The sequence below is a fragment of the Cyclospora cayetanensis genome, unplaced genomic scaffold (assembly GCF_002999335.1).
Source record: "Cyclospora cayetanensis isolate NF1_C8 unplaced genomic scaffold, CcayRef3 CcayRef3_contig_69, whole genome shotgun sequence".
NCBI classification, from domain to species: Eukaryota; Apicomplexa; class Conoidasida; order Eucoccidiorida; family Eimeriidae; genus Cyclospora; species Cyclospora cayetanensis.
This window is the reverse complement of record NW_020312689.1, coordinates 45,455-69,406: the sequence shown is the minus strand read 5'-3', so window position 1 is coordinate 69,406 and position 23,952 is coordinate 45,455. Positions and strand designations below refer to the sequence as shown.

At 57.3% G+C, this 23,952-nt stretch overlaps 2 protein-coding genes across 2 annotated transcripts; one reads left to right on the top strand and one right to left on the bottom strand.

Annotated features, from left to right (window-relative positions):
• Window positions 1–1,186: 1,186 nt before the first annotated feature.
• LOC34619677 lies at window positions 1,187–2,945 on the top strand. The gene is made up of 2 exons (XM_022732957.2): window positions 1,187–2,205; window positions 2,798–2,945. The coding sequence occupies exons 1-2, from the start codon at window positions 1,187–1,189 to the stop codon at window positions 2,943–2,945; spliced, it is 1,167 nt and encodes a 388-aa protein (XP_022589033.2).
• A 1,321-nt stretch (window positions 2,946–4,266) lies between these two features.
• LOC113146848 (antifreeze protein Maxi-like) lies at window positions 4,267–10,576 on the bottom strand. Its single transcript, XM_026335418.1, has 8 exons — window positions 10,478–10,576; window positions 10,264–10,320; window positions 10,103–10,191; window positions 9,585–9,761; window positions 8,714–8,855; window positions 8,573–8,638; window positions 4,624–4,649; window positions 4,267–4,330 (listed from the first exon to the last, which is right to left on the bottom strand). The coding sequence occupies exons 1-8, from the start codon at window positions 10,574–10,576 to the stop codon at window positions 4,267–4,269; spliced, it is 720 nt and encodes a 239-aa protein (XP_026191203.1).
• Between the last annotated feature and the right edge of the window lie 13,376 nt (window positions 10,577–23,952).

Here is a 23,952-nt window from a genome sequence, read left to right as displayed (position 1 = left end):
TGAAATTGGTGGAGAAAAGGGCTTTACTTTGTAATTCTGTTCCTTATGTTGAGGGATCTTAAAATGGAGCCTCGAGCTCCTTGACGCTCACGCAGAGCCGCAGCAGCAGCAGAAGTACTGTGTCACTGCTGCTGCTGCTGCGCCTGCCTTAGCTTCTGTCCACTAGACGCATGTGATGTGCAGCGAAATACACGCAGCACCAACACTTGCAGTTTCAACCTCTCTTTTCCTGCAATAGCACCAATCGTTCCATTTAAGGGGAGCGCCAATTTTACGTGTGGCTTGCTCCCGCTGCTCCCGTTCCCGCTGTGTGTGTTGGTGCATCGGCGCGCTCACAGTACTGCAGCCGACTACTAGGCGCGATCGTGGGGAAAGTGCAGCCGCAGTCGAGGCAACACCCGCCACAATTTCATGATCCTAGCAAAGTGAGAGCTTTTGTGCTCAGTATCCAGCGTCAACTCGAAGCTACAGACTGCAGTCGCCGCAGCAGCGACGATCGCAGCAACAAAGGCCTCTTCCACAGTATTCGCGATTGGCGGTTCTGTATCCTCCGCCTTCTACGGGGAGCCTCGCAAACTACACTGGGAGTTGGCTCTGTATCTGACGCTGAAGCAGCACACACGACTCTTTTCATGTGTTGCGGCTGGCTGCTACGGCGTCGACAGCTGCGTGTGCTGCGCAGAGAGGGCCTCCCAAAGGAAGGTATGGGAGACAGCACGGCCGCCTTCTCAAAAGGCCTCTTCGAAATCCTGGATATCAGAGAACAAATCATTGGAATTTTTGCGGCAGCTGGGGTGGAGGTGTTTAGAGAGCAGAGAGTTCGCAGTAGAATTCCTGGAAACCGTCTCCTCCAGGCGCAGCAGCACTCCAGGAGGCCCCGTGGCTGCAGCATCGAACTACTGGCGCTCCAGGTGTATATACAGCTGCGACAGCAGGAGCAGGAGCAGGCGGAGAAAGAGCAGCAGTTGCTGCTGTTGCTGCAGATGCACCTGCTTCTGCAAGGCAAGGAGCCACGGGTGACCCTCCACCGGAAGCTTTGTCTGCTGCTAACTGGAACGCAGGCAGGCGGCGTCTTTTCTCAGGTGTATAGCCTGCCCGAGACAGACTCGCTCGCCGAGGCATACCCTCCCGGAAGCAGAGAGACAGCGGATAGGGGAGGTGGCATCATCAGCCCTTTCTGCGCAGAATGCCTCCAGGCAGCTTGCCGTCATCCTCTGGAGCCGGCAGCAGCTGTCCATGCCTCCCCGCTACTGCTCGAATGAGCAAGCCGATTTGGAGTTCTTCTAGCCCCTCAGAATATGATGGAGGGGGCAGCTTCTGCAGCCGCTTTTGTCGCAGCCTTGACTGGTGCCTCTCGGAGTGCCTTTGCCCCCCCTTTGACGTGGCGTTCAAGCGGCGACTTCGGCAGCAGCTGCGGCTCGTGCTGCTTTTCTTTGTCCTAAGCACCATTGCCGCGGCGTATCCGTTCGCCTTCCTCTCCCTAGTCGAAGCGCAATATCCTTCTATTCGGCCTTTGCACCTACCCGATGTCAGTGCATCTGCTGCTGCAGAGAGAGGGGGATATCTAAAGACCACTCGGACTGAGGAGCCGGCGCCTCCTGCTGCCTTGCGTGCAGCTGCCGCACAGCCCGCCTCTGCGATGGCACTGATTATGTTTGTTCCCCCTAAAACAGAACACCTCTACAGCTTCGACCGCGGCTTGCTCTACGCGCTGCTGTACTGGGGCCTCCTGCTGCTCGTGCCTTGCCAGGCGCTTCTTCTGCTCGTGGCAGTGGCTGTCTCTCAGGCGGGAGACAGAGCCTTAACCGACGAGCCTCACAAAGGCCGAGACTGCGCCGCTCGCCTCGTCTCCGTTAATTCGAGGTGGCTTACGTTGAACAGTTGCTTGTGTTCCCCCTCGCTGGCAGCCTTGTGCTGCGTGAACCTCTCGGCTTTCTTCGCAGCAGCGCCGTCACACCGACTGCAGCTAGGCATGGCGGTGTGGACTCAGCTAGCGATCAGCCTCCTCATACACTTCCCTCTTGGAATCCATGTTCGAAATGCAGTGAAACTCTTCGAGGGAGCTGCGGCCCTCCAACTCCTGCAGCATGCGCTCGAGGCAGACCACCGTCTCTCTGCCGCCGTGATGCTTCCCAGCAGAGCGCCTCCCCCGCAAGGTGCAGCAGGCAAGGAAAATCACGACGAGCAGGCTCAGGACCAAGAGCAGCAGCGGCGACACCTGCACCAACAGCAAGTGGATGTCGCTGCTTCTGAAAAGCTCAGGAACAACCCCCTTGGGGGGGGCGGCGTCAGACGTCTGCTGCATGCCTTTGTCGAACAAGAACGCCTCGTCTCCACGCAAGCAGAGCAAGAGACACAGCCCCTCCTGCAGGATGCAGCGCAGTCTCCCTCTGCAGAGGACGACTCTGCCGTCGTTTGACTCCGCAGAAGAGCAGCTAGCAGCTTACCCCTCCCCCCCTCAGTTTCACATCTTCCCAGCTTGAAGCCAGTGAACCGGCGCAGACACACACACACACATACACACCGAGGGGCTTCCCCCCTCCACCCCACCCCCACGTCTTCCGCATCGTATATGGCTATTTTAGACACTGACGTGCGAGCTAGCTAGCCAGCGAGGACAGTGAGGTGGTAAGCCAGTGGTAATAACCAGCATATCTGGCGCAAGAGATTCCTGTGTAGGCAGCATGCCATTAAGCCCTAGCTAGCTAGCGAGCGGTGAGCAGCTACCCAGCTGGCGAGCTGCTGCCTAGCCACATGGCGTGGCAACGGCACGCCTGCGTTTACCGGCGTGCTACAGATTTAGTAATTTTCTTTGCGGAGACAAAGAGCCATCAAGGCTTCGCAGTGGCATCCCAGGTGTCCAGTCAGTTTCGTTTCGTAGGAGAACACACTACTCCTGTGTAGACCCCCTACCCTCACCAGCAGCAGGATTGCATTCCGAATAGTGTCAGGTGCAGCCTGAAAGGCCGACTCTTAACAACACACGAAGCTTTCGGGAAGAAGGTGCAAAGGGCTAGCCTCTTGTAATGTGCGTGCATGCAGCGCCAAGTTTAGCCGCAGCAGCAGTGAGAGAGAGAGACAGATATGTGCGAGAGCCATGAGCGACAGTAGCAGTAGGTCTTTCACACGCCGCCAAGAAACTAGAGGCTTTACAGATAGGAAATAACCTGTTAAGCGCTATTTTGTCCACGCTGCTCCCTGGATGCTGCCGCAGCTGCTTTGACGTCTCGCCGCAGTTGAAGCAGCAGCTGCTGCTCCTGCTCCTCCCCTTCCCATGCCCTCCGAAGATACTGCTCACTGTCGGCATGCGAAGCGGTATCCTCGCGATTTCGCGTCTGCCGGTGCTGACGCCCGTGCTGCACTGCAGCGTGCAGCGAACTGTGGTGTACAGGCAGCTGCTGCTCAGCAACTAGAGAATACGGGGAGTCACCCGCCCTTGCAGCGCCAGATATACCGCTGGCACTGCTACCCCTGCTAGTGTTACTGCTACGCCAGCGCATCCTACGACTGCTATCGTCACTACGAGCTCTCATCCTGCCGTGGCGTTGCCCGCTGCGTGTGCTGCTAACACTCTGACTACTGCTCTGCGTTTCTCTGCTACCTGTGCTCAATGCGCGGCGATGAGAAAGCCGTATGCGCTGCTGCTGCTGCTGCTCCCCATGGCTGGAAGGAGGCGCACTCAACTCGGAACGAGTCACAGAGTGGCTTCTGCGCAACCGGCTCCTTCCGCTGCTGCTGCTGCTGCTGCTGCTGCTGCTGGTGTCGAAGATCTCCGGGTGCGTCTGTCTGAACGGAAGGTGGCTGCTGCGCCGTCGAGAAGGCGGAGAGGCAGCAGCTCTGCTGCCTTTTCGTCTGGTGCTGGGGATGTCGCTTTTGCCCGTGTTGATGCCTTCTGGTGCTTCCTCGAAGCGCCGTGCAGCCTCACTGCGAAGTGCTGCTGCTGCCGCAACGGCAGCAGCAGCAGCTGCTGCAGGCACCGATGGTGTGTCTTCTTCTAGATCCTCGAGGTGCAGCGAGTGCTTGGGGATGGTAAAGGACGGCATAGCGGCCTGCTGCTGCTGCTGCTGAAGTTGTTGGTGCTGCTGCTGTTGCTGCTCTAGCACCTGCTCTTCTGCAGTGTGCGCAGAGGCTTCCACGAGGAGCCGCGGCTGCAGCTGCGCCTCCTGCTGCAGGTGCTGACGCCACCGTTGCTGCAGCAGCATAGGCTGTTCAGTGTCTTGTGTCTGCGAGAGGAAGGCTTGTCTAGAGAAAGACAGGCTCAGAGCTTCATCCCGCATCAGCAGCAGCTCCTGCTGCTCCTGCTGCTGCGGCTCTTGTTGGTGTCGTGACGCTGCGAGTGAAGGTTGCTGCAGCGCATCATCGTCTGTTTCTGCTGCAGCCGCTGCTCCGGAGGTGTCAATGTACTTCCAACGCAGCCTTTGCGAGGGCTGCTCAACGACGCTCTGGCCGTCGTAACTGTCGCTGCTGCTTCCGTCGCTGGTGGCGTGCTGCTTGTTGCCACTGCCACTACTGCTGCTACTGCCACTGCCACTACTGCTGCTGTTGCTGCTGCTGCTGCTGCTGAAGGAGGTGGCGCGCCGCTTTTCCCCTGCACGCGCAGGCGGGGGAAAAAAGGCGAATGGCTGCTGCAGCTGCTGCTGTTGCTGCTGCTGCTGCGCTGTGCTGATGCGTTGGAGAACGGCCCTGAGGAAAGCGATCGCGGGAAGTTTAAGAAGGCAGATGTGCGGAGATGCAAAAAAAAGGCAGCAAAAGCAGCAGTCGCAACAAGAACAAGAGCAACCCTTCCCCCTCCACCCACTCTGCACAGACTGCGGAGTCAAAAGAGTCTTACTGGCGCGCAGCAGCTCTGTGTTTGGCGGCTGTAGCCCAGTACACAAGAAGCCTTCGCATCTGCTGTTGATACTGCAGCTTCTGCTGCTGCTGCAGCTGCCAGAGCACCGCTTGGCGCAGCTGCTGCCGCCGCAGCACAAGGGCATGCCACGCATGCAAGGCTGAGCGCAGCAGCGCAGCAGCACCTCGCTGCTGTCTTTCTTGGAGCAGCTCCTGAACTTGCGCTGACGCCCTTTGCAGCTTGCGATTTTGAGCAGCGTATGTTCGCCAGAAGATCACAATGCGAGCTGCAAAGGAACAGAGCGGCTCTAGGCACACACAAACACTCAATTGCATGAGGCACGCTGCAGAAGCCTTACCGCGCACAGACAACCCCCCTGCAGCGTCGGCGGTGTATGGACAGCACTCTCGCTCGCAGCTATCGTGAAAGCTAAGCAAAGCGCACAGCTCCGCAGACGGAGGAAAAATACCTACAGAGATGTCTGGTATACTGCAGCATGAGAAAGTGCTGCAGCAGTGCGTTCACTGCCCTTGCGTAGCGAAAAACGGAAACCCAGTGATGCCACAAGGAATGCAACAGAAGCGAACGGTGCTTTTGATGCACTTTCGCTGCAGCAAGGCCTAGTCGCTCTCCCTTTGTTGCAGCAGCCACCATATGCTGTAAACACAAGTGCAGCACGCGCTGGCGTTGCTGCTGTCTCAGCTGATGGGTGCATGCGCGAAAGAACTTCTCTCTCCGCGCGAAAAGCTGCCACCTCACGAACGTCTCGGCTTGCTGCAGAAAAAGAGAGAGCAAGAAAAATACAACAGCTCTCGCAGCAGCAGGTTTGCAAAGGGGAAGGCTTGAACTGCGCGAGAAGGCATAGAGAGGAGGGGCCTCTGAGTCGAGCCGCAACGCAAAGTACGTCTACAGAACAAACCATTGGCAGATATTTTTTCTCAACGAAGCTTCCTAGAGGCAGCAGCAAATGCAGCAGCAGACACGGCCACTTGTACCAATAGCAGCAACTGCAGCAGCTAGCCACCTGTCGTTGCTGCAGCTGTCTAAGAAAGCCTTCAGCTCTCACAAGACACCACGCCCTCCACTCTTCTTCCTGCTGCCGCTCGTGCAGACGCAGCAGCACGCGACGCATGCGCCACTGTTGCTGCAGCTCGAAAGCTTGTTGCTGCAGCATCGCATCGTCTCGCTTCTCCTGAAACAGTAGATACCACGCAGCAAGCACGTGGCGAACTCGCAGCTGCTGCAGAAACTTCGTAGCTGCGCTCTCATACTGCTGCCGCCGTGTCGCCTCCTTCCAGATTTGCAAGCAGCTCTGCAGCAGCTGCTGCGGTTCTCTCTGCACGCGCAGCTGCTGCAGCGTTGCAGCTGTCGCAGCCGCATGCATCCGTCTCGTGGCAAAGACGTGCCAACCCCTGAAGGAAGTCTGCAGACACCTCAGTTCTCGCCGTTCTGCGCTCGCAGCAGCAAACGTCTGCAGCCGCTCTTGCTGCTGCGCATGATCGTGCATGCGCTGCAACACCATATTGCACTGCGATTCAACCTGCCTGCAAGCAGAGGGAAGCAGCAGCAGAGGCAGCATCGACGCACACGGACACACACACATACAGCGATAAGACAGCTCGAACATACATACGCGTATGCACATACCTATACACACACGTATGTACATGCATATATATGTATATACATGAATATACATGTATGTATAGGCACATGTATATGCGTCAACCTGGCGAAAAGGGGTTTGCAAGGTAACTACTGGAATTTCTTCGGGTGTACTTCCACTGCCGCAACGTGGTGCCCCTCATGCATCTTTTATGCTAAATTTTTGAGCGAATTTTGATCTGCCAGTCTCCTCCCTCCCCCTTTCTCCTTCTTCCTAAGCAAAGAGAGTCCTTTCTTCCCACGGTGCTAACTCAAGGGATGGAAGTAGTTTGCGCTTCGACCTGCCGCCGCTCTTTCGACATGCAACTCTCCCCTTCCTCTCATTTTTTCCGACGCTGCTTACTGCTTCGTCTGCTGCAGCCGATTTTGCAGCTCTCGACCAGCTGCGGCTCGCAGAAGATGCTGCAGCTTCTTCGAGAGGAGGGCACGCTGATGCAGACACTGCAGCACCTCCCGTTGCTGCTGCTGCTGCAGCCGATGAACGCATGCAGCCAACAGCAGCACGCTGCGCGACAAGGAAGCGGCGAATCGCAGGGCGTAGAACGCATGCTGCTGCAAACGCTGCCTGCGCATGCAGCACACCTGTGCGAGCTGACGCCACACATGCAGTGTTCCCCGTTGCTGCTGCTGCTCGTGCTGTCGGCGAAGCAAACGCATGCGAAGCTGTCTCGAGGCGTACATCTGCAGACTCTGCAGCGGAACAAGCAGCACCAGAAAAAGTTGCCGCTTCCCCTTCTGCTGCTGATACGCCTGGAATAATGCTGCGGCTGCCGAAGGTAAGGGACTGAGAGAGACGCTTACGCGAAGGACTGCAGCAGCAATCTGCTGCTTGCGCTGCTGAAGCGCATGTCTCGCCAACAGCTCCATTAGTGCCTGTCGTTGCTGCAGCCAACGCCACTGCGTGAATGCATGGAGCAACAATCTGCAACGCAACACACGCATAATAAACACACATACACACACACATGCACCCTAGTACGAACATGGGCGTGTACATATACATATATGCATATATTTACATATATACATATATGTATGTATATGTAGACGCCCTTCTTCACACACACATTCTCCCCACATCACACAAGGAATTTTTCGTGAGCCGCGACTGCCTCCTTGAGAGCCGTTGCAGGTAGACTGGCATTTGCACACGCGGGAGCAGTTTTCGTAAATAGCAGAGCACCTGCGGGAAGACTTTTGCTGCACTGCAACGGCAGCGTGCTGCGCAGATGCTGCATGCCTCCAAGAAGAGAAGAAGGCGGCAAGGCGTCGCTTCCTGCAAGTTGTGAAGCAGCAGACTTCTACGGCTCGGCGTGCAGCTGCCTGCAGCAGGAGGAGCAATGCGCAGCAGCAGCGACGAAATCAGCAACGCGCAGAGAAGAAGGTGGATCATCATCGCCTTGCTCTCTCTCTATCCCTCTGCAGATCCCTCGTGAGGGAAGAGTCTTCTCCTAAGAAGAGAGAGAGAGACATAGGCAGCTGCTGCTACACCCGCAGACGTAGAACGCATGTTATACCTCGCGTAAAGCCGTGAGCGTCTTGCGCGCAGCAGCAGCAGCCCGTCTTCGCAGCAGTTTCTGCAACTTAAACGCGAGACACCACTGCCTTATACACCTCATTGCTAAGAGCTTGCCATATGTGCCTTGGAGCATGTACTGCTGCTGCAACTGCTGCAGCTTCTGCTGCCTCTGCTGCAGCCTGGCAGCTGCCAAGTCTTTCCAGACGGCAAACACGCGATTCAAGCGCAACAAAACTGCTGCTGCAGCGCCCACGGATCGCAGAGAAGCTGCACGCCGTCGCTGCATCAGCAAAAGTCGCCAGCGCTCAAACACCTCGTGCTGAACGCGAACCTGCAACACAGGGAAGCGACGAACACAAAATCTCAGAATACATGTGCCACCTCCATTTCCGTCCTTCCCTGCAAGTTGCTAAGATGGCGTTCGAAACATCGGCTGAAGCGGATTCCTATACGCACGATAGGTTTCTCTAAACACGCACTAACTGCGTTCTTTTGCATGCCTGCATGCTGCAGCAGCAGCGACAGCACCAAAAGCATAACAGCAGCTGCTGCTGCACCTGCTGCTGCATCTGCTGGTGCTGCGGCTGTTGCAGCATGCAACGAAAGTGTATGGTCCACAGCGACTGTTAGTTTTAGGAAGTGGGCAATTGTGGCATAGACGCACAGCATGCTGAACAGTTGCACAGGCTTGACACCACTCGAGACGGCGACGCTGGTTGACTGCCAACAGCAGCGCAGCTAATGCACGGTGCTGAGTCTGCTGCTGAATTTTGACGCTGAACGCATGCAGACGGAGCTGTTTCCAGCCGTGACGGAGCAGGGGAAGCCGCTGCGCTAGAACTGCAGTGGCAGCCAACCGGCGTGCGTGAGTACAGACACGCCAAGCCTGCAGCATGCGCTGCTGCTCCTGCTGCTCATGTCGACGTCGCAGCTAAGACGCACAGCACAAAAGACACACAGCAGACGCATGCAGTGCGAGTGCCAGCACAAAACAAAGGACAGTCGCAGCAACGCGATGCGCAGCAGCGGCGACTTTTTCGCAGTCGCAAGCGCATGAGGAGTTAAAAAGGCTGTTTGCTTTTGAATAATTGCTTAGTACCTGACACTCAAGACGCTGCAAACGCGCTGTCTCCATCCAAGATCTGAGCGTTTCCGTGCAGAGACGTCTGATGCGCAAGGCTTCGGCAGCAGCAGCTGCACGCCGGAGATGCTGTCGCTTTCTGCGGCAGGCAGAGAAAAAATAGTGGCAGTGGCAGCTTTCTTTCTTTGTGCCTTCCAGAGGCAGCACCTGCCAGCAACACAGCGTCCACCCCCTCCCTTCCTGGCTCCTGCTTCCCTCTCTGAAATACGAAGATGAGAAAAGCCAGAAAAAAACGACTTACAACGTCTGGAGCCGCCATGTTCGAAGCGTTATCACCCCGAAATGCTGCTGCTGCCGCTGCTGCACTGCATGAGTAGCAGCAACATACCGCTGAAGACGAGGCTGCGCCTTCGCACGCCAGCTCGAAAACAAGCGACGCAGTTGCTGGCTGGCCATGTGCTGCACTGCCGCAGAAGCCGCCGCTAGACGCTGTTGCTGCACTTCCTGCAAGCATCGCCACACTGCGTGCTGCATCAGCTGCTGCTGACGCTGCCGTAGACACTGCATGAGCTGCTGCTGCTGCTGCGTTCGCAGCAAATCGGTTGTTTTGTAGTATTTCCAGGAGCGAAAACACCGTTGGACTTGCCGAACTGAATGCCAAGCAGCTGCCAAGAGCTCTCGGGGAAGTGACAGCTTCCACTGAGGACTGCTGCTGCTGCTGCTGCTGCGGAAGGCGACTTGCTGCTGCTGCTGCTGCTGCTGCTCCGTGGCGCTGTCGGGAAGTGTGTGTGTATCGACCTCGCCGACGTGTTGCGGAAGGATGAGAGACTGACTAAGGGGCAGCAGCAGCTGGTGACGCTGCGAGAGGCAGCAGCCTTCCTTTTGGAAGGCGTCAATGCATGCATCCAAGGCTTCAGCATGCGCTGCAGTTGCGCCAGTGGGAGCTGCTGTTGCGACTTCCCTGAGGAGCAGCAAAATCGCGCAACTGCTGCGGCGAGAAGTCAACAAGTCCTCTGGATCTGCGGCAGTAGAATCTTGCGAGCTCCACAGAGATTCGGCTGGAGGCTTCTCAGCCTCAGCGCCTCCTTCACGGATCTTCTCCTTCTTCGCGTCATCAGATATCCGCGCACTGGGTAGCTGCAGCAACCCTGGGGAGAGCAGCTGCTGCTGCTGCAGCTGCTGCTGCTGCTGTTGCTGCTGCAGCTGTTGCTGCTGCAGCTGTTGCTGCTGTTGCATGACAGCAGACGGAGGGGCAGCAGTCGATGGCGTTGCTTCGAACTGCTGCGTGCAAGCCAGCTCGCCAGCTAGCGAGTGCAGGAGAGCACGAGGTATGAGAGGAAGGTGAGCGGATTGCGTGTCTTCTGGAGACGCTTCAGGGAGCAGTGGCAGCTGCAGCGGCAGGAGCAGCAATGCGCGAAGCAGCCGTAATCGCAGCAGCTGTTGTTGGCGCGCATGCGCTGCCAGCGCGGTAAACATCCATCTCATCTTCCGCAGTTCCGCCTTCGCTTGAAGACTCTCTGCAGAAGCAGCAAAAGCAACAGCAAAAACAACAGCAACAAAAGCACAGGCTGTGGTGCAAGGATGCGTCTTGGCTCTGAAGATGATTCTAAAGGCCCCTCCTTTTGTACCCCGACGCAGGTAGAGGCAGGCAAGTTGGAAGAAGAGGAGATTGCAGCAGCAACTACAACTGACAAGCAAGCAAGCCAGCGCGAAAGGCTGCAAGCGACTGGTACGCTGCAGATATATGCATATAATATATATACCAATGTATATCAATATATGTTTATTTATACATATCTCTATCTATCTACCCACCGCCAATGAGACGGCGCTGCTTCGCCGCTACAGCCGCAACGTGCCACTCGTGCAGCAGGAGGAGGAGCAGTCTCTTGTTGCTTTCTTGCTGGAAGGCTGCAGCGTTCTGCTCCTCTTGTAGGGGTCGTAGCAGCCGCTGTAGCCAGGCAACTAACACTTTGTGCTGCAGTCGCATACCCCATACAAGCTGCCACTGCTGCTGCAGCTGCTGCAGGCGATCCTTGAGCTCGCGCTTTTGTTGCCTTTGCTGCTGCTGAAGATGCCACGCTTGGAGCACGCTCTTCAGCAGCTTCTTGTGCTGCTGCATATCCGCAGCCACTGCCTGCAGCTGCGCATGCAAGAGGCATACACCAGCAGCGCGCACAGAGACACTTGACAGCCTGCATGCAGCCCTTGACTCCTCCCCACACTGCCGCTTCGGCTGGTTGTGATATACAATGCAGAAAAAGAGTCAACTGAAAAAACGCACCATTTGCTGCTGCCTCATCTCCTGGCATAGCCGCAGCTGCTGCCATCCGAAGCGAAGCCGCGCAAAACGGGAAGCTCGTGATACCAGCAGCACGAGCAGCAAAGACACAGACGCATTTTTCGCATGCATCCGAAGCGCAGCAACAGCAGCACGCTGCTTCAGGCGCTGCTCAACTGCGCTCAAGTGGCGGCTAGCCACTGCAAAACGAGAGGCCATCCGCCTAGCACACCCCACACAACAGAAAACGCAGCAACGCCTCTCCATGCACATGCAGCTCCATGCAGATATGCATGCAGCTATATGCATGCACATGCAGACAAATGCATGCAAGAAGTTGAGCACGTCAGATCTGTTACACTCTGTAACAAGGCTGCTTCTACGGGAACACGCACCAGGCAGCAAAGCACCGCCCCACAGCTTCTTGCGTCTTCTGCTCTTTTTTCCGAATAGTGTTAGCTGCTGCCTGCTGCAGCTGCTGCTGCCGCAGCGCAGCAGCCCTCCACTGCAGCCAAAACTGCCGTACAAGAGCATTTTGACGCTTCGAGAAAACGCTCTGCATGCGTTCCTGCAAGGCCGTTTCTGCTTCCCCATGCATGCGCAGCCGGTGCAACGCATGCCGTGCGCTGTAGCGAGCTCCAACAGCAGCTACTCGCAGCAGCTGATGGCGCCGCTGCAGTTGCAACATCCAAAGTCTCCACAGCTGCTGCAGAAGCTTCTGCTGCAGCCGCTGTCGAAGCGCTTCTGCAGTTCGCTCTTCTGTGCGTCTCCGCACGGCTGCTGCCCGCAAGGCAGAGAAAGCAGCCATCATCTGCCGTTCACGCTGCCTTTCCAGCAGCGTCAAGGCGTGTTGCAGCCTCTGCCTGTTGCGTTGCTGACGTTGCTGATCTTCCCGCCAGCTCCTCAAGACAGCCGCGAGACATTGCTGCCTTGCGCGCTGCTGCAGCAGCAAGCCACAGCGCGAGGCTTCGGCGCGCTGCTTCCAGCAAGAAAGGACGCGCCTCAGCCAAGCCTTTAGCACGGCTCCTCGTGCATGCAACACCCTCTGCAGCGGCAAGCGCACACCACAGAGTTCAGAGCCGCTGAGAGTGTCGCTGACGCTGCAAACGGAGAAGAAGCAGAAAAAAGAAAAGGGGGAAAAGAGCACCCCTAGAAGCAGAGAGAGAGACACACACACAAACCGAAGGCAACCTGCGCACTCACCAGCCTCGCGGATACTAGAAGCGTCTGCATTGCATGCAGCACTTGCTGCATGCAGTGCCGTTTCTGCTGCTCTTGCACCGCTAGTTCGAGTCGCCGCAACGTCTCCGCTTGCCGCCAGCTGCTCCATCCCCCACGCAACAACAGACGGCTGCAGCAGGAAGCCACTCTTTGGACTGCTGCTGCTGCTGCGCTGCAACGCTGCTGCTGCTGCTTCCACAGAACGAAAGTGCGCTGCAAGAGACGGCGCCTCAGGTGCTTCTCCACGACGTCTCCCTGCTGCCGCAGCTGCTGCCTCTGGCAGCAGGCTGCTTGCCAAGCAGCAAACAAGGAACGGAGATGCTGCTTTTCACGCCGCTGCTGCAGCAACACCCCCATGTGCTGGAGGGCAGCAGCAGAAGCAGCCACAAACCACCAGAGACGCAGCACGCGTCGGCGCTGCAAGAGCTGACAGACAAACTGAGCTTTTCGCACTTTCCTTCCTTCTCTGCATGCACTCAAAAGGGGAAAACAGGGGGGGAAAGGGAGGGGGTAAAGCGCAGCCAGCATAATTGCAGCAGATTTCTGGCACAAACAGCAGCTGCTGTACGCCCAGGGACGAAGTCACTTCTCAGTCGCAACACAATACCAGTGCAAGCAGCAGCGGCAATAGTACAAGCAGCAGCAGCAATAGTACAAGCAGCAGCAACACGAGCACGAGCAGCAGCACCAACAATGCAAGCAGCACCAATAGTACAAGCAGCAGCACCAATAGTACAAGCAGCAGCACCAATAGTAGAAGCAGCAGCAGCAATACCACTAACAGTGCAAGCAGCAGCAGCAACAGCACAAGCAGCAGCACCACCACCACGCACTGTAAATTTCCACGCAAGGCTTTTAAGGCGCGATGCAGCAAGTGTTTCTGCTGCATCAACTTGGCTGCTTCATTGCAAGCAGAAGATCGACGGACTGCCTGATCAGAAGGCAATGCAGAAAAAGCGACTCCCTCCTTGCATATCTAGCTTGTGAGAAGGCAAGAAGACAGCTGGCGCAACGGTTCGGTTCGTCTTGCGAGGTGTATCAAGCTCTCTGTCGATGCAGACAGCAGCCGAGATACACCCCACACGCTAGTTTCTGCATCAAAGCAGCTGCTTGCTAGCTGCATGCTCACTTGGTAGGTTCGTTGCATCTGTCGAAAAAGGCCTCTCAGCCGCGTCAAACGCAGCGTGTCAGTGGCAGTTTCCAGCTGCTGCCTCTCCTCTGCTGCAACTGCAGTAAAGATGCGCCATCCTCCGAAGGCTCTTTGCTTCAGAGACACCGAACGCTGATGAAACAAACACAAGATGCAGCAGCAGACAGCGCCACGCTACACGACTGAAGCAGCAGCAGCGGCAGCAGCAGCTCTTGATGAAGCAGCAGCTGCTCACAGGCGCTCAGCTGGACGCCAACCTCGCAAAAACGGCAGCAGCAGCAGCAACAATAGTAGCAGCAAAAATAGCAGCAGCAGCAGCAAAAATAGCAGCAGCAGCAAACCTGCTGCAGTAAAGCGTGGCATCGCTGCCTGAATGACGCATAGCGCAAGCAGCGTTGCTTCCATGCACTCCACGTCGAACGTAGCAAGAGAATGCTGCTCAGATTTGCCGTCAACTGATGCTTTACGTTCAGCCGCTGCTGCCAGCCTGCAAAGCTGATCCATACACTGAACGCATCTCGCAGCAGCTGCTGCCGCTGCCGCTGCCGAAACGCTGCAGCAGCTGCTGTCCACTGCTTCCACGACGAGAAACAAAGTTTCAGCAGCTCCTGCAACAAAAAGATTTGCAGCAGCAGCAGCTGGTCTGCACGTACAGCTGAGGTGTCATCGTTTGCGACGCTACAGGCAGCAAACAGCGAGAGCGGCAGCTAGCGACGGAGGCAGCAGCGAGAAAGGAGATATCCTTAACAGCAGCATTAGGAAGAATAACAGCAGCAGCAGCACTAGGAAGAACAAGAGCAGCAGCAGCATTAGGAAGAACAAGAGCAGCAGCGCTAAGAATAACAGCAGCAGCAGCAGCACTAAGAATAACAGCAGCAGCAGCGCTAAGAATAACAGCAGCAGCAGCGCTAAGAATAACAGCAGCAGCAGCACTAGGAAGAATAACAGCAGCAGCAGCACTAGGAAGAACAAGAGCAGCAGCAGCACTAAGAAGAACAAGAGCAGCAGCGCTAAGAATAACAGCAGCAGCAGCACTAGGAAGAACAACAGCAGCAGCAGCACTAAGAAGAACAAGAGCAGCAGCGCTAAGAATAACAGCAGCAGCAGCACTAAGAACAACAGCAGCAGCAGCAGCACTAAGAATAACAGCAGCAGCACTAAGAATAACAGCAGCAGCACTAAGAATAACAGCAGCAGCAGCAGCACTAGGAAGAACAGCAGCAGCAGCAGCACTAAGAAGATCAAGAGCAGCAGCGCTAAGAATAACAGCAGCAGCAGCACTAGGGAGAACAACAGCAGCAGCAGCACTAAGAAGAACAAGAGCAGCAGCGCTAAGAATAACAGCAGCAGCAGCACTAAGAAGAACGGCAGCAGCAGCACTAAGAAGAACAAGAGCAGCAGCACTAAGAATAACAGCAGCAGCAGCACTAAGAAGAACGGCAGCAGCAGCGCTAAGAATAACAGCAGCAGCAGCGCTAAGAATAACAGCAGCAGCAGCACTAGGAAGAATAACAGCAGCAGCAGCACTAAGAAGAACAAGAGCAGCAGCACTAAGAACAACAACAGCAGCAGCACTAAGAATAACAGCAGCAGCAGCAGCACTAAGAACAACAGCAGCAGCAGCAGCGCTAAGAATAACAGCAGCAGCACTAAGAATAACAGCAGCAGCACTAAGAATAACAGCAGCAGCAGCAGCACTAAGAATAACAGCAGCAGCAGCAGCACTAAGAATAACAGCAGCAGCAGCAATAAGAAGAACAACAGCAGCAACACTAAGAATAACAGCAGCAGCAGCAACACTAAAAACAACAACAGCAGCAGCAGCACTAGGAAGAATAACAGCAGCAGCAGCACTAGGAAGAACAGCAGCAGCAGCAACACTAAAAACAACAACAGCAGCAGCAGCACTAAGAAGAACAGCAGCAGCAGCAGCACTAAGAATAACAGCAGCAGCAGCAGCACTAAGAATAACAACAGCACCAGCAGCAAGATGGAGAGGTGGCTCTTACCGTTTTGAGGTGTTGCGCAACTGCAGGCACATGTTGCAGCATGCGGACGGGGTGTATAGACATATCGAGGGGTACCAAGGAAAGCAGCGAGGCAGTGGCATGGGGGAGGGGGGAAAAGCCTTTGCGTTTGCATGCCTGCTGCAATACGAGCGTCAGATTGAGGGGCTGTTTTATAGCGCTGCCATTGTGTCTCTCTTGCTGCAACTGCGCATGAAGGACTGCGCAGCGAACGACAGCCAGCGTAGCAGCCGCATTTCCGCGCACAGCGCTACCAGCAGCAGCAGCCTCATCTCTGCTGACTGCAGCAGCAGCACGCCACACCTGCAGAGACTCCTGCATGCGCAAAATGTCAACACGGTGTTGCAGTGTCTGTGCTGCGCAGCGCAAGTGCCTCTGCATCCACGCATACTCCAGCAGCAGCCGCAGCGACTTCTCCTGCAGCCGCTGCTGCTGCAGCGTTGCAAAGACGCGCATACGCAGAGAAGCGGCTTCTCGACGCTGCCGCTGCTCCCTTTGCCACGTCCAAAAGACTTGCCGCTGTTGCTGCAGCTGCTGCTGCCGCTGATGCTCTGTAGCGACAGCTGCAAGCTCTCGCAGGCGACGCTGCTGGGGCAGGAAGCCGCATCGCCAGACACGAAAGGCCTCTTCCTTGCGTCGCATGCAAGTGCTGCTTCTACGCCAATGCTGCTGCAGCAGCAGCTGCTCGCGGAGGTGCTTGAGCGCATTTCGCAGCGCACAGAGACGCAAGAAGCGGCTCAAAACAACGAGTGAAGCCTCGATCTGCTGTTGCTGCTTTTTCTGCTGGTGGGCTGCAGTCGTCGCTTCTACCCAACTGCGCAGAGCTCTCCGCTGCAGCAAAGCGGCGCTCTTGTCAATCACCTTCTGAGCGACAGCGGCTTCTAAGGCTGCCGCTGTCTCTGCGACTCTGTGCCAATGCTGCACACCCTCCAACGCCTGCCGCTTCATCAGACCGCTGCTGAGCTTCTCTAAGACAGAGACACCTTGCTGCAGCCGCTGCAGATGCTGCTCCTGCTGCTGCTCCCTTGGAGGATGACAGGCGACAATTTCTAAAGTTAGTTGGGGCCTTACTTGAGGCGCTTGCTGCTGCTGCTGTTGCTGCAGATGCTGTTGCTGCAGCTGCTGTTGCTGCAGCTGCTGTTGCTGCAGCTGCTGTTGCTGCAGCTGCTGTTGGATAGCTACCCAGTGCTGCAGCAGGCGCTGTTGCAAAGAAATTCCTCGAGCAGAGGACAAGGCAATGCCTTGCTGGAGGAGAAGCGCATTCATTTGAGATGCAAGGAGAGGCAAAGGAGCAGCCGCCTGCAGCTGCAGCTGCTGCTGTTGGCGCTGTAGGTGTAAGACACGAGCTGCTGCAGCAGCAATCAGCTGCGTGTCCGTTGCCGTGGCAGTGCCCTCGCAAAAAGCCAGCGAGACAGTCTGCTGCTGCTCTTGCTGCTGCTGCTGCTGCTGCAGCCGCTGCTCTTGCTGCGCTGCGTATGGGTGCTTCTGCAGGGAGGCAACCCCTGCTGCAGCGTGCTGGTGACAGCAAATTCTCGCCGCATCGGTGGGGTGAGGTGATGCTCCTCCTCCTCCACAGTACTGCATGCTGGGAGGTGCCTGGTGGACAGGAGCAGCCGCCCTGCAGCAGCAGCTTCCCCCGCTACTGCTGCTGCTGCAGGCAGCGTCTCTGCAGCAGCAGTCGCAAGGCACTGCAGGAGCAGCAAGCAGCGGCTGCGCCTCGGGGAGCAGCATTCCAGCCGCTCTGGGAGACGCGCGAGGCATTGTTTGTCACATAATTCATGGTTCTTATGGGGAGGTACCTTCCTGTGCAGAGGCTGGCTTGCTGCCCTGCTTGAGCCGCACAGCACTGGCTAGAGAGCTGTCTGCGGGATGCTCTTCTCCCGTACTCGCTGCCGCTCCGTCTGCTGCTCTCTATTCAGGCAATTATTCCCCCAAATCCCCTGAAACGCCGGATAAAAATGCTCAAACACAGCGCTCCTGCCGCCGGTGGAGCGCTCACTCACGCAATGACCAGCGGTGTATGTGCCGTTGCGCTTCACACCTCCTCCCCGGCTGTCTCGCCGCATACGAGACACGTCTTTTTCGAGCAAACAGAAGCAACAAGCCGCAAAAAGCTCATTTCTGGAGAATTCTGCGCGGGGTGTTGCGCTCATGCCACCGCTGCCACCGACAGCGACCCGCAACACCACAGTCCCACAGACGCATCCTGCCAGGCGCATGCACCTCCTGCCTGCCTGCCTGCCTGCCTCACACGGCTCCGCAAAAAAGCCAGTACATGTGCTCGTGCGGCTGCGCTGCATGGTCCGGCGTCTTCTGCATGCGCCAAGCGTGTGTGTTTGCATTTATTCTTTCCGAAACGCTTCCAGCCTCCGTCGTCGACGGTGTCGAGGCTTCGAACTGCGAATGCAGCGAACAACCCCTAGACGCCATTCGCTCTGCAGCACACAGGTGTTGTGGCCGTTCGGAGTGCCTTGGGGGCTGCTGCTGCTGCTCTTTGGCGGCTAGCACCTGCTGCAGCTGGTGTCACCCCCAGCGAGCTTTGCCATGCAGCAAGCTGCCACAACGGCAAGGAGAAGCTGCAACTGCGATGCAGCAACAAGACGAGCTGCTGCTGGTTTCAGTTGGGGCGGCTTCTCCGGACGAGCGGGATGTTCTTTCTCTCCCCTGTGCAGCGCATGCAGCTGCAGCCTCGGCTGCAGCGACGGCAGCAGAAGCTGAGCCGCTCAGCTTTGCTGCAGCCGTGCGAGCAGCCACGGCTGCAGCAGCAGCTGCTGCCGCTTTTTCCCAGAAACAGAGGCAGCACCTGAGAACGCCTCTCCTCTGGAACTGCGTAGACAGCAGGAGCAGAAACCTCTGTTGTCTGCGCTTCTCTCAACTCTCCAGTGTATACGCAGGACGAGCCTCAACAGCAGCCTCTGCAGCACCCAGTGGGGGCGGAGGCAGCGCTTCGGAGGATTCTGCAGAAGCCTCTTCCGCAGCAGAAAGCTGCAGCAAGGAGAGACTCGCGCCCCACACAGCAGCAGCAGCAGTTGCTGATGCTGGAGTGTACGAACAGCAGCTCCGGGAGTGCCACGCGCTGCTGCAGCAACTGTTAGATGGCGATGCCACCCAGCAGCAACAAGCAGAACGCGTATTTCTGTCGTGTTGCGAATCTCCAGGCGTCCTCTTGGCGCTAACAGCGTATGCAATATGCGGATTCATCCCTCTGCTCTTCGTGCATTCATGTTGCCACGCTGCTGCTGCCGCGAAAGCAGCCTTAGCCGCTCCAGGAGAGCGCGTGAGCGGCGAAAAGGCAGATGCCGCGACGCAGCGCGCGCAAGAACCGCTGCAGCAGCCTCCCCACCACCTCGTTTGCCTGTGCAGTGCCTCGGAGTGCTGCTGCATCTTTTCGCAGCGGGGGCAGCAAACGCTGCAGGCTGCTGCGACGGCGTGCGACGGGAGGAGCAGCAGCAGCAGCAGTGGCAGGAACGCCTTCCCGACGCAAGTCTTGTGCGCTGCGTTGCTGCGGCAGCTTGTCGGATCTCGTTGGCTGAGTTTCGACTCTGCAGAGCAGCACGCTGCGTTGCTGCTGCTGCTGCATGCAGCTCCTGCCCACCCGCAGGAGCAGCTGCAGCAGCTGCTGCACAGAGTCTTGGCGCAGCTGCTGTCTTTCCAGCAGAAAAGCTGCGTCTGCAGCTCCCTCGTCGAGCCGCAGCCACCAGCAAGACTGTGCTGCTGCACAATCCTCACGAGACGCAGGGAGCTGCTGCTGCTGAGGCAGCAGCAGCGAGAAGCTGCGGAAGCTGCCTTGAGGGGACGTGCTGCGACGACGACCAACGGCTGCCACGGCGGCAGCAGCAGCCAGGCAGCTAGCAGCAGCGAGAGGAGGAGGAGAAGAAGCAGCAGCAGCAACAGCAACGGCAACAGCAGCAGGAAGACCTCTCTCAGCGCGGCGGCAGCGGCAGCGCCACTTTCTGCTAGGGTGCAGCCTGTGCCCTCTTCCGGCGCTTTTCTTACCGAGAAAAATGCGTTTCTTGCACCTGCAGCAGCTGACGAGGCGGCGTGTCGGCTGACAGCAGCACACATTGCAGCAGACAGTCCTAAGGCAGCAAGAAGCTCGACGCCTCTAGCCAGTGAATCTCCGCCGCAGTCAGAAAGCGCTGAAGCGGCAGCACCTCAAGACCAAACTCATACTGCGGCGAAAACGAATTTTTCTGCGCAGATCATGCCTTGCTGCTGCATTGCGGCAGAAAGTCTGCCAGAACAGATGTTGGCACGTGTAATGGTGCGTCGATTTGCCGTACTAAGGCAGCTGCAACTGCAGTTGCTGCGGCTATTCTTGTCTCGCTTGCGCGTGCAATGCATATGCCTCCATCCTTGATGTGAGGATGCTGTGAATCTGCGCAGGAGCTTGTACAGCAGGCAGCAGCCGCTGAAGCAGCCGAAGCAGCGGCGGCAGCAGTAGACGACGTTGCAGCAGGGGAGTCTTCTTTTAGCGACAGCACGCGGTTCGTGCTGCATTCAGCCTTGAGGCTGCTGCAGGTGTTGCTGCGCGACTGCCCGAGCTTTTTGCAGCAGCAGCAGCAGCAGCGGCTGCAGCATTTGTTGCATTTGCTGCTGGAAATCGCACCAGGGAGACGCGCATACAGCGTGTTGCTGGCGCCTGGCATGCTGTCTGCTGCTGCAGAAGATGCCTCGGCTGCTGCTGCGCCAGGCAGCACTGCAGCGGCTGCTTCAGCCCCTGTCGCTGCCATCGAGACGACACGAAGGCGTTTGCAGATCAAGGTGAGTTGCGTTCAAAAGACTGCAGAACTAGTTTTAGCTGCCTCGAGGAGCGATCCGTCGTCTTCTCATGCAGTGCGGCTTCCCTCGCCCTTCCGACATTGGGTGTGACTTCGCGTCTGTCCGTCCGTCTTTTGAACTCCGCTTCCGCTTCGTGCGCTGTCGCAGAAACCGTCCCTCGATTCCAAAACTGCTGCGGCATGTCTCCTCGTCTACGTGGAGCTCCTGGAGGCTGCGCAGCAGCACAAGCAAGAGTGCTGCTGCTGCTACGGCTGCTGCTGGGTGACGTCGCTCCTGCAGCTCGTGCATCCCCTGCTGCAGCAGATCCTGCTGCTGCTGCGCATCAGCAACATGCAACTGACAGACCAAGGGCACCTTGCAGTTGCTGTGCAGGCGGTTCGCTGCTGCGTTCTTGTCGCACGGCTCTGCCGTCCCCGCAGCAGCAGCTACAGCAGCAGCTACAGCAGCAGCAACTGCAGCAGCCATTGCTGCGGCTTTGTCTTTCACAGCGTGGCTCCTACAGTCGCGCCGCTGGAGAGCAGCAGCCGCAGAACCCCTGCTGCTGCCGCTCAGGAAGGCTTGCAGCTGCACGCTTCCTCCGAAGGCACAAGCAGCACGTCGACTTCCCCCGATTCTCCCTTGGCAAGGGGGGGAAGGCGTCTTCCCTCTGCCGTCGGTGCAGTGACTTCTTCTGCCTCTGCTGAGCAGGGGATGCGCGACGGCAGCAGCGGCTTCGTGCCAGAGGCTTCTGCAGAGCTCGTCGCTGCTTCTTCGACGGCAGTCGAGAGCTTCCTCTCCGAGCCGTCACTCGCGGCAGGCATGGGCTGCTCCCCAGGATGCATCAGCTGGGAATGCCGTCTGAGAGGGCAGTTCAGATCTGCTGCGCCTGTCTTGCTAGATGCATGCATCGGTCTTTTGCAGCGCTACTTCTGCACCTACGAGGCGCTGATGCTGCAGGAGGGGGAGGACGAGCAGCAAAGGCAGGGCGGCAGCGGCAGCTGCAGCGGCAGCAGCAGCAAGACTGCCGCTGCTGCCGCAGCAGAAGCCTCGAACCCCCTTAGCACCACTGGTCGTTGTCTCGTGGTGCAAGGCGTCTGCTTTCTTTCGGAGTGTGCGCGATGTTCGGAGTCGCGAGTGCTTCTGGTCGGTGCGGAGGAAGCGCGAGCAGCCGCAGCAGAGGCAGTCGCTGTCAAGAGCAGCGTCTATCCGTCTGCCTCCGAGAGTGCAGCTGCAGCCTCCGAGGAACGCGACTTTGGCCTCATAGGGAGATCACTCGCCTCTCCCTGCAGCGCCAGGCAGCAGATCCAGAGTGCAGCACAAGCACAAGCAGCACAAGCACAAGCAGCACAAGCAGCACAAGCACAAGCACAAGCACAAGCACAAGCACAAGCAGCAGGAGCACGACAACGCGATCCTAAGGATGTGGAAACCTTCCCTGGTCTTACGCTGCTGCTCTCGCTGCTGCTGCCGTATTGCCAGCTATCTGCAGCGGAGGAGCATCAGCTGCAGCAGAATCCGAACAGTTTCATCGACTGGAGCAGTGGCGAGCAGAGCCTGCTGCTTCGAGCGCTGCTGCTGCAGCAACGCTTCAGCAGCATGCAGCTCCAGTACCTTGGACTCTCCGTGAACAGCCCGCTTGACGCTCCAGCGGAGTCTGCAGCAGCAGAAGAGGAGGAGCGACGGCGACGGCACAGGCAGCTGCAGCAGCAGCAGAAGCAGCAGCATGAACAGCAGCAACAGGAAGAGGATGCGGATGATGAGGAGGCGCTTGCAGGGCAGTCTGTACGACGCGTGGTGCTGCAGCTGCTGCACGCGCTCGAGTGCCCTCCCGAGCCTTCTCACTGCTCCTGCAGAGATGTCGCGCGCTTTCCGCATGCACTTTCCAAAGGAGCAAGCGGCAGCGACAGTGAGCCTTCCCCGTGCTGGGCTGCAGAGAACGACGTGCCAGTGCGTGCATGGCGGGGAGCCTCGCCGATGAGGCATCCTGCAGCGGCTTCCGCTGCCGAGAGTCTCAGCCCTCGCTGCTGCATGCGGCGATGCTGCAGAAAAGCCTCGGCAGAGAGCTGGGGAGAAGGCACAAGTGAAGCAAAGATGCCTCTGCCCACAAGGACTGCTGTCGCTGCTGCTTTAGCGCGGCGTGCCGTTGCTGCTTCTGTCGCAGAAGCTGCGGAGTCTCTGCTCTTCATCAGCGCAGAGAGGAGGCAGCAGAAGATGCCCTGGTGGTCTCTTACCGAGGTTCGCTGCATTCGTAAATGCTGATGATGCTGCTGATCTTGAGGCATTCGTAAATGCTGATGCTCTTGATGCATTCGTAGATGCTGATGCTCTTGAGGCATTCGTAAATGCTGCTCTGGCTGCATTCGTAAATGCTGCTTTTGCTGCTGCTCTTGATGCATTTGTAAATGCTGCGTTTGCTGCTGCTCTTGCTGCATTCGTAAATGCTGATGCTGCTGCTCTTGATGCATCCGTACATGCTGCTCTAGCTGCATTCGTAAATGCTGCTTTTGCTGCTGCTCTTGCTGCCCTGCGTGTCGTCCTCGTTGTAGCGTTTTTTCGTGTTGATTTTGCTGCTGCATCCCCTCTTAAGGCGTTTCGCTTTCGCGCTTGAGGGCTAAGCCATTGCCTTGTGGCTAGTGAGTCGCTGTTGATGTCGTTTTCTTTCGTGCAGGCTGCCTTATGGGCTGTTGGCTGTACTCACGCCGAAGAGGCAGCGGCTGCAACTGCACTTGAAGCCTCAGTTCAGTGCATCGCACGTGTGTTGGCAGCAGCAGAAGCAGCGGAAGCTGACGCATCGCCTCCAGGGGTCATTCCCTCGTTGCTGCTGCGCTGCCGCTGTCTCCTTGTGGCTTGCGTGCTTCGGGTGTACATACGGCGCAAGTACGCGCAAGAAGTCGAAACGCTCGCCAGACTTGCTCTAGAGGCTTGCTGCGAGGAGAAAAATCCGCTGCTGCTGAAGTGAGATGACGCTTGCTTGGAAGGGAGGAGGGGAGGGAAAGGGGAGGCATGAAGCCTTGCTTCTTGTTGGAAGCCTCTCTATCTCAAGTACCCTGTCTACACATGCGCGCTCAGCAGCCGGCGTGTATAGGGCGAAGGGGGAGGCGGAACGCTTATATGTAAATACATACACAGATGAATAATACATAAATACGTAATAATATGTGTTTATATACATATTAATATATCCCGGGAGGGGGGAGATGAGGAGGAAAGGTTTTTGGCAGCGCTGTCGCTAAGGGAGTTGCTTCCAATGTGTTCGCATGCCTCGCTGCGTTTCTGCTGCAGGTTGTGTGGATGCGTTGCGTTTGAGGCATTCGTTTCGTCGAGTTCGGATGGTGCCTTTGTGGGGAGCAGCAGCTGCTGCTTCCTGTTGTCTCTCCCGAGACTGCTCCGACTGCTCATGGAGATTCCGAACTGCA

Excerpts from the sequence above, each read along its gene's own strand:
- LOC113146848 (XM_026335418.1), bottom strand. The coding sequence starts at position 10,576 with ATGGATGTTTACCGCGCTGGCAGCGCATGCGCGCCAACAACAGCTGCT. Across the intron at positions 9,762-10,102 it reads GCCGCAGATCCAGAGGACTT|CTGCTTGGCATTCAGTTCGG; the intron begins GTTGACTTCTCG and ends AGCTCTTGGCAG. Across the intron at positions 4,331-4,623 it reads CAACAGCAGCAGCTGCAGCA|CGTCACGACACCAACAAGAG; the intron begins GCCATTCGCCTT and ends CTTCACTCGCAG.
- LOC34619677 (XM_022732957.2), top strand. The coding sequence starts at position 1,187 with ATGCCTCCAGGCAGCTTGCCGTCATCCTCTGGAGCCGGCAGCAGCTGT. Across the intron at positions 2,206-2,797 it reads CAGGCTCAGGACCAAGAGCA|ATTTAGTAATTTTCTTTGCG; the intron begins GCAGCGGCGACA and ends GGCGTGCTACAG.